This window comes from Thalassophryne amazonica, chromosome 20 (genome assembly GCF_902500255.1).
Source record: "Thalassophryne amazonica chromosome 20, fThaAma1.1, whole genome shotgun sequence".
NCBI classification, from domain to species: domain Eukaryota; kingdom Metazoa; phylum Chordata; class Actinopteri; order Batrachoidiformes; family Batrachoididae; genus Thalassophryne; species Thalassophryne amazonica.
In genome coordinates, this window is record NC_047122.1 from 48,339,093 (window position 1) to 48,348,696 (window position 9,604).

Here is a 9,604-nt window from a genome sequence, read left to right on the forward strand (position 1 = left end):
AGGTTGCACTGAAAAAAATGCAGCAGTTAACAAGGCAGAGTCATGAAAGGATGCACAAGTTTCTTAACTTACCCTTTGCCATCAAAGGCCGCTGCCTAGGGAGGGGGGAACACAATAACAAAGTCAGTGCTTTTAAATGACAAAGTACAACATCATTTCAATAACTATGTTTAATTAAGTTAAAATTTAGCCCGACTGATGTATCGGTTGGCCAGCCTTATTTCTGTCATTATAAAAACTTATTTTATTGAATAAAAAGATGCAGAAAAGCACTTTGGCTGTTGAAATTGGTGTTATCCAATAGGTTGTCCAGAGAACACTCCATCATTGCTTACAATGCTGACGAGCATAGCTGGGACCTCCCTCACCCCCTGGTCACATTAGCTTCAAGAGACAGAGGCAAAGCATCCAGCTGCCATACATTTTCAATAGATAACTGGTCACTATGCTGCCAGCTAGGTGGAGCCAAAATAGATGAGAAGTCTATTTTGTGCAAATGCTGAGTGATGCAACGTGGCGACGGTCAATCCAAGTGAGAGCAGCATAATGTACATTGACTGGTCGCTCCAACAAAATAACTCAAGATGGTGGAATACGCTCTCAGACAGCTGTGTTTCTGCATAAATCTGTTATGGATTTTTTTCTCCTCATATTTTCTAAAAGGTAGCGAGAAATAAGCTTTCTTATATATCGGCAGGTATATCAGCATTGTAATTTTTTTTTTTTACTCCCTAATATCTGTATCAGCCCAAAATACCCGTAAGAGGTGGGCACGGTTATAAAAAAAAAAAAAAAAAAAAAAAAAAAGAAAACTGTCTCACTGTCTGTAAAAAGGACTAGTGGAAACTAAACTACACCTGTGGATTCAGTTAGTTGTTAAAGACTTTAAAATTTGTGCAAATGACCCCTTCAATATCCCATGGGGGGGGGGGTCCTCTCACAGCTGTTCTATTATGTGTTGTGGAAAACATGCAAACGGAAAAGAAAAAAAGATTTTCTGCCAAACAACATACACCAGCTCTCCATCACATTCCATTCTTGGGTTCAGTTTTGGAACACTAGTACGGAGGTATTTCAGCAAACATTTTAACTAAGCCCCCGCTAAGTCTCACTAAAATTAGCTGCAGGCTTTAAGTCATAGAGGGTGACATATCCTGCTAGGCAGCACGTGCGTGTGGATGGCAGGACCTTGACTTTTATGACTTTAATCTGGAGTTGACTGCTCCCTGATACGATGGTAACTGGCAGCAGAAGTGTGCAGACATTCTATTCTCATTTGGCCCATGTGTTAAATGGTGCAATATTCACGATGGGTTTTTGCAAAGGCAGAGTAAAATAAAATAAAAAGAAAACAATCTGCAAGCAATATAAATATACAAATATAAATACCAGACACACTGATCAATACTGGTTTACTGGCTACTACTGTTCCTCTCCTTCCCATCCTTTGTCTTCCCGTTACTCCTCCCCCTGAGTGAGAATCACACACTTGTTTTAACATGCACACATATTAAACAAATGAAAGCAAAAACTGACTGCGAGTCCAGTATTTTGGATTATTATCCTCAAATCTTGATGTGATATATTTATTGTTAGCTGTTGAGAATAAATTTACACACTGAAAATAAACAAAATTACCTGACCATATAAATCAATGCTTTGCATTATTTCAGCAAAAGCATAAAAAAGGCTCCCGTTAAAAAGCTCTAAACAAACCACTGGTAGAAAACCCAAGATCTTGTGGAATTCTGTTTCCCCATAATCTTGTTTCCCATGATGAGCACCCCTCAAGCTGTGCACCGCAAACATCTCTTCCACTTCATTAATCTTACTAACATAGTTGTCATGCATCTCCTTTTAAGTGCACACTTAGTTGTGGTGATGATTGCTGAAGATATTGGCCCTGCACATGGACCGCTGACAACTGTGAGATGCTATCAACACAGCCCTTGAAAATGCATAAGTATAGGGGTGTGTGTGTGTGTGTGTGGGGGGGGGGGGGGGTCCCCCACTGTGTTGACCACAATGAAACAGCAGTACTGTTGTTGGCAAGAACATAGGCGAAATAAGAACAATAGCATTTGTCTTCTCCTGGCAGAGGGTACAGAGTGCCCACCGACACGTTGTGTTTACTTCTAAAATACCTACACTGATTATAATAAGTCAGGTATTTAGACACAGTGGCCTGGCTCAGACAGGTAGCTGTGTGTGGTTAGTGTTGGCCAGTGTCTCTGTCCGTCCTGTCTCTGTGAGCACAGACTGACACAGTCCCATTGATCAGGGGGACATGACAAAAAATAACCGGGAGGTGCCTCCAAGTCTGGAAATGTTTCCTAGCTCCCACAAAGAGGAGCAACTGTGCAAGACGATTTCACAGCATGTGCAACTACTGGTTCATTCTCATTTGTGCATTCTTTGTTGGTCAGTTCCTTGCAGACTTGACGAATCAGTTACCAGGGTCGGGCCGGTCCACATTATACACCAGTCTATGTCACCATGAGAAATTCCAGCAATGGTACATTACATCCAAGTGAAAGAGCAAGGACAACAGTCATGCTTGTTGGCGGAATGTCACAGCAGCAGGTTGCAGAAGAACTCCACATCAAAGTGGCCCCTATGTTGAGACTGTGGATCAGATAGTATGACACACGCTGTAGGAATGACTAACCACGTGTAATTACACCTCAATAAACACAGACATAACCACCTCCGCCACTGATGATGTCACTTCCACCCTGCTGCCATGACGGCCACATAAACCAAAGGATGTCGCTACGACAAAATCAGTCTGCAGGAAGCTGGTTTTTAATCAAAACTGAAGTACCCTGCATCTTTGTAAACATGAAAATTACACAAAAAAGATTTGCATTTCCCATAAATGGTACCAAGTTATATTAAAAACTGCATGATTTACTATATTGACAAGGTTCACATCAGAATAATGTCAGGGACATTTTGGTCAGTGTATGAAAGATATAATTATCATTTGACAGCATTTGATTAAAAGAGATTAATTAGCATCAATATAGGCTCTATGTGTGCGTGTGTGTACATATATATATATATATATAAACAAACACAATGTTACATTAAAACTAAAGCCCAACCGCTGTGGGTTTTGTTTATTTTTGTTTGTTTCATTTTGTGGCAAATACCAATATAGATATAAGGGAGTAAAAATTTTTACAATACCAATATCTGCGATACAAACATAAAATGGCAATGATTCCTAACATTTCATTAAGAAATCGCTATGACAAAGGAATGTAATCGAGGCTTGATGTTTTACAGTTTAAACATGAACTTCATTGTAAATAATTATAAATATGACCAGCAACCAAATGGTGGTATGTCACACAACCTTGACGCTGCCTTCAAACAGACTGACATTCACCGTGTTGTGTCGCTTAGGCTAACATTTCCATAAAATAGATTTGTCTATTTTGGACAAGCCTAGCAGGGAGCACAGCAACCACTTGTCACTGTAAAACACAGACTATGATTGAAAATGAATGCCAGCTGGTCGCTTTGCCTCTGTCTCCTATAGCTAATGCGACCAAGGGGTGATGGGGTACCAACTGTACTTGACAGAATTATAAAAAAAAAATCCAATGTATACACTGACACCATTTCCCAAGTGTTTCTCTGCAGTGTTTATTCTGTAAAACAAAAGTTTTCATATCAGGAAAAATAAGGAAGATGCTGACGTTTGTGAAACGGTCATATTGGCCAAAATTAACATCCAACTGATATGTTGGTTGGGCTCTGATTAAAACACTGCTAAAAGCAGGTGGTACTATTTATCCAGCAGATGAGCACCCTACATATTTTGGTTATTAGAAGATGATTAGGTTCTAGTTACTAGACAAGCAACTCAGAATTTTTATTAAGTTAATACTTTTTGTTTTAAACTACATAGCAGACATATGATGCCGACACTGACTAAATATATGCCTATCCCCTCCCTTGAGTGGTTCCTGAAAACCTTTACCAAACATCAATATATGTACACTTACACCAAAAACAAGATTTATTAAACCAATTTTAGTTCAGAGACATATACAGTCATCCTCTGCCAAACAGGAGCCGAGGAAGACAGCAGAAGACAGTAACACGATCATCAACAAATATGTGGCGTAGTGTGGATGAGTAATGACAAGCACCCACAAAACATATAGTCCAGTGACGCACGGCTGAAACCATAACGGGAGAAAGCAGACACTGGAAACCCCCAGAACATCACAGGCAGACAGTTGTGGTTCATTAGACTGAAAAACACCATCAAGACCCTATACACTCACTGAGCACATATGCCAGTTATTTGTAAGGATACCAAACCAAAAGATTTTTTCCACTTTCCACGGGTAAACTGATCAGGTCTGTGTCCAAGATCTCTATCTCAAACATGAAATTTGAACACTTCCTGTCCTAATAAGCCTACCACATAATCACTTTGGTTGAAGATCAAATTCAGCAGTTGATTAGTGCAAAAGCTCAGTGTTATTTTGCCTATGACTGATTAATTGTCTTTACTACCAAGAGATCAGGCATGAAACCAGCCACCGCTTGTGGGCAGAGGTTCACATTATTTAAGATTGCTGCTGGATGGATCATATTTAAAGGAGTCGGAATATTCTCGATAATCATAGCTCACAGTCACCAAGGAATCAAGGGAACAGATTGCATTCTACTAGCAGCCGACGAGGTACATCCAGAAAATGACCATAACGTGGCTGAAATCTGTTTATCATTCCATTTATGACTGTTCCCACAAATTTCCTGGCTCAGAGGAGAGTGAACAGCCCAACTATAGAGGGATGTGACGGGAACCCAACTCAATCGTGAGTCACGTGGGTTCTAACAAGCACATTTACAGGTCATTAAATAAAGCAGGCACACACAGAGTACACCGGTCATTTGGAATGTGTACACACTCCAGTCCTTATCCAATATCTTTGCCAAATGGTTTTGGTTTTTACTATCAAAGCAATAATAAGGCAACCTCTGTAATGCCATCAGGATAAAATTCAATAAATGACCAAACCATGCCATGACTGAAATTATTCACTGAATAATAATAATAATAATAATAACAATAAAATCCCCAACAAATGTTCTCCCCTGAAGAATTGTTCCATCTACAGACTGATTATGCACAGAAGCACAGAAAGTACTTCATGTCTGAACGCAATCAACAGTCACAGTCTGAGAACAGCTACAATCATTCAACTGTCTGACTGACAAAATAAGTGAAAGAAACAGGCATCAATGAGAAGCACCAGCTGCTTTCTGGCTACAGCAATACAACCATCAGAAAGGGGTGCTATAACTACAACAATCCAATGGATTAGTCTAGTGCTTCAATGAGTGTCCTTCTAGTTTGTGAGAACACCACCAGGCATGGTGCCACACAACAAACATCACTACTTCTGCATAGGAAGAATAATTGTGGGAAAAAAAACAGATAAAACACTAGATTATTTATCATTTTCATTATTAACTCTATTGATTTATCCAAAATCCAAAAGTTTTTGTCAGTCTAAACCAGGTATTCAAATTTAACCAACTGCAGTTCAATTTAAACTCATAATAGCTGGTTTACCTGTTTATAATCTGGTCACAGACAACTGATATCTACCTATCATTTGTGGCATACACTGCAAAACACAAAGAACGGATCTAAAACCGAATTTCCCAAGGTAAATTTTTTTAATTACTTTTAGGTTAGAGTTCCTAACATCCAGTGAAAATATAGAACGTATCATGCTCAAACAAATCCAAATACATAGGACTGTAACTAGTTTTCACCAAGTTACAAACTACTGTAATAAACCAAGAGTGATCTTCAAACAGATTAGTTACTGATGATCTGTTTAGGTGACAGTAACAAGGCTTCTTATGTGCAAAATTACAAGAATACTGGAAATATGTGCATGACACAACAACCTGCATTATTTGGAATTTAAAAAACAAAAAGATGTGATTAGGTGAGCAACAATATACAAGGACAGTAAACATGCATATATTGTTGTTGGTTTACTAAGATCACAGCAGGAGCGAAGCCTCCATCAAAATATCCAGTGTTCACCGGCAAACTGATTTTAATACGAGCCTATGGCAGACGGAGGCACAAAAAAAATCTCCGCAGTAGAAAAAGGCAAAAACCGTTGGCATAAAAAGCTGAGCCACAAACCGACGAACATAGACATTATAAAGAAGAGTAGATGCTGCATTGGTTGCTGAGGCGCAAGAAATGCGGCCGCCATCTTGGTGGGGGGTCTGAGGGGGGGCGGAGCTGAAAGGCAAAAAAAAAAAAAAAAAAAAATTAAAGGAGTGAGATTTGGGGGAGCTCTGCTCCCCCAGAAGCTGAAAGGCAAATAAATAAATAAATAAAAGGCAGGGGGGTGTAAAAGGTTTTAGCCATGCTCATGCTCCACCGAAGCATTTACTCAAAAAAAGTCTGAAGGACCTAAATGACATGGAGAGATGCTCAAGAGCTTCGCTTGTCATGTCTGCGACATATACATATTAGATAACCATTCTGATATTTTCTGGGTCAGTCACAGGTTCATTAATACGAACGAAGCTCACTCTATGGTAGACGGAGGCACAAACCGGAAATGGCACAAAAATTCAGTGGAGAAAAAGCCACAAACTGGACAACATTGTCATAAAAAGCTGTAAAAAGCCACAATCCAACGGTAGACGACCATAAACATTATAAAGAGGAGTAGACGCTGCATTGGTCCCTGAGGCGCAAGAAATATGGCCGCCATCTTGGAGCAGTCATCATAGTGATTCTATCACAAGGCACAGTTAAGGTTTGACTTTATAATCTTTTTTAATCTTTCTAACAATATGCGTGAAATACCAAGTGTTCCAATACTTTTGGAGGGCACTGTATCTTAAGCTTATGATGAGTGCAAAATGAGTGTGGTACTATTACTGTTTTGTTTAAGAATGTTTAATTTTCACTGTTGCTGCACTTTGTGTGAAATCATAGTCATATCATATATCATACTGATATGACAATACTGCGATATGACAATCTGGCCATATTGTAAGCAAAAAAAGAAAAATGCTTAAGAAGGGGGGGTCAAAGCTGAAAGGAAAAAACAATTAAAAGGTGGGGGGTCGGAGCCCTCCCCCAGAAGCTGAAAGGTTTGCTCCACCGAAGCATTTACTCAAAAAAAAAAAAAAAAAGTCTGAAAGACCTAAACGACATAGTGAGATGCTGAAGAGCTTCGCTCGTCATGTCTGTGACATATACATATTATTATGAATTATTATTATGACATATACATATTATTTGTAAAAGAAAGCATAACCAGCCTATTCAAATGAGGAAGGGACACTTTCTTGTAATTCTTAAATCTTCCTATCAAAAACACAGTTCTCTCTTGTTTAAATAAGATGGTTTGAAATCAATAATCAGTGCTATTTGAAAGCTTCAGTTTGCACTCTTGAAATTTCCTCGATGTCACAATGCAAAATAGACCAGCAGTTAAGGGATACAATTGTGCACTTTTTTACAAAAGCGCTAAACTTTGTCCAGGGACTCTTTAGGTTATATTAAGTCATGTCAAAGCGGGAGACATTTGATTTTAGCCCTGTATCCTGCTTTTTTTAAAAGGGTGTTTGTATGGTTATAATACAGTGTATATTTTGCTATTCATATGACAATACGATCATATGGTTATTATGTAGGGGGCCAGTGATCAAAATTGGACATTGTTAAGCTGTAGAGAATGGCTACTGCAACTAGTGCAAAGCTATACTGAGCTTATGTGATCATGTATCGTCCGTCGTGCGGCGTCATACGTCGTCGTACATCCTTATACATTAGCAGGGTGGTATGTTTCAAAATGGAAAGAGGTACAGGACTCATTTCAGGCCTGTAGGGATCTTTAACAGGCCTCTACCTCTGAGACATAAAATTAGGTCACTGTGATCTTCCTAGCATGAAAGCTGTAGAGAGTAGTTCATTAAAAATATTCATGAAACATTTGTGCATATCTAGGAAGTTTGCCAACCAGGTATTTACAATGTTTTCAGTTAAAAAATATGGTGATAATCGTCTTAATACCAATAACATAAAATAATAATAACAACAACAATAATAATAATAATGGTTATGGCCATAAAAACAAAACTGATTTCTTGTAATTAATAAAAAAGCATTTCTTTCCGTTCAAACACTGTTAGAGTGCATGAGTAGCATCTTTCCTTTGCCCTACGCTCTCAAACAGCTATATTGCATAGGTATATTGATATTCACAATGAGTTAGACAATATTTAGTCACTTTCCCTAGATTAACGCTTTTTCTAAGAGTGTAAGCACACTGAAGTACATTCGAAGCATCCCTACTTAGCCTTAATACATTTTTCATAACCTTCAAGTTTATATTATGAACTTAAAAAGACATTTGGATAAGAGTTTGTCATGAATTATATGCTGTAGAAGGCTGAAAATGGTTATTCTCTTAAACCCAAGTTTTTAGAGTGTAGACGTTTATGGATTCAATGTCTCCCGATCTTACATACTTCAGGACACTATAAAGTACCTCTGATAAAGTTTTGGCGCTTTGTATAAAAGTGCATGATTCCCCTAAAATTTGTCCCTTAGCCGCCGCACTAAAATACATAAACACAACCTCCTACTGAAATTATACTGGTGAATTGCTGCCCTCTGGCGTCTACGCGGTGTTATTACAACAGTGAAGATCTGAGAACAGATTTTTACATATATATATGTAGTAATAACAATAATAATAATAAAATTAACAAATAAATAAAAATGTTTCTTACAGGAGGAACCGTGACAGCTCCGGACAACTATCTTTATATAACAAAGACGCATCTACCAAAAAGTTGTTTGACGTTGTGTCCACAGGATTCCTCATGTTCACTTAAAGTCCGCGTGCAACTCACTCACACAGTCACAATTGGAACGACGCTGTTTTTCGCTTTCAAAACATGAAAAACGGACAAAAACAAACGCATTTATTAAAAGACCAATCGTCTATCCCCCAGGTGAACTGTGGCGTTAAATAAAGGCGAAAAGCGCCATTCAGCTAACAAGTTAAAGCTATCGCGCAACACACACAAATGAACGACTGAGGGTGTCGCAAAATTGTGCCGTCGACGCATCTGGTGCATTGTGGGTAATGTAGGCTATGAGAAGCGCAATAGAAAAGCAAAGGGGAAAAAAAACAGAAATATGAAGGGTGCAGATGCAAAACCCAGCATGTATTTATTTAAATTGAGAAAAATGCAATTTAAACTAGAAACATTACAAAATGCACAGATTTCCACAAACAAAAATCTTTAATATTTTGCACACCCAAGCAAAGCCCATGCTGGCATCAACTAAAAAAATTTGTGGTTTTGGATTTACTGGATTTTACATCTGAACCCTTCATATAGTTATATAATATTTACATTTTTATTTTATAAAGATGTTTTTTGTGTTTGAAACTCGTATAATGTGTATATAACAATAAATCTGTATTTCTTAATTTAAAAAGTGGTAAAATTTGCCTTCATCATGCTTTTAATTTGCTTGTTTTGTACAACAATAGATCTGAAGCCGCATTCTGGAGTA

The 9,604-nt window shown here is 38.2% G+C and overlaps 1 protein-coding gene across 2 annotated transcripts in view; it reads right to left on the reverse strand.

Moving 5' to 3' along the window:
- c20h18orf21 (chromosome 20 C18orf21 homolog) overlaps positions 1–9,055 on the reverse strand; it is a 33,106-nt gene extending 24,051 nt beyond the window's left edge. The window contains exons 1-2 of one of the 2 annotated variants that reach the window (XM_034160651.1): positions 8,809–9,055; positions 73–95 (exon numbers count right to left, since the gene is read on the reverse strand). In XM_034160651.1, the coding sequence (XP_034016542.1) occupies positions 73–95; positions 8,809–8,903 (118 nt within the window). In that variant the 5' untranslated portion in view covers positions 8,904–9,055. The remainder of the gene's footprint in view (positions 1–72; positions 96–8,808) is intronic. The other variant, XM_034160652.1, reaches the window with a different exon arrangement.
- Positions 9,056–9,604: the final 549 nt, after the last annotated feature.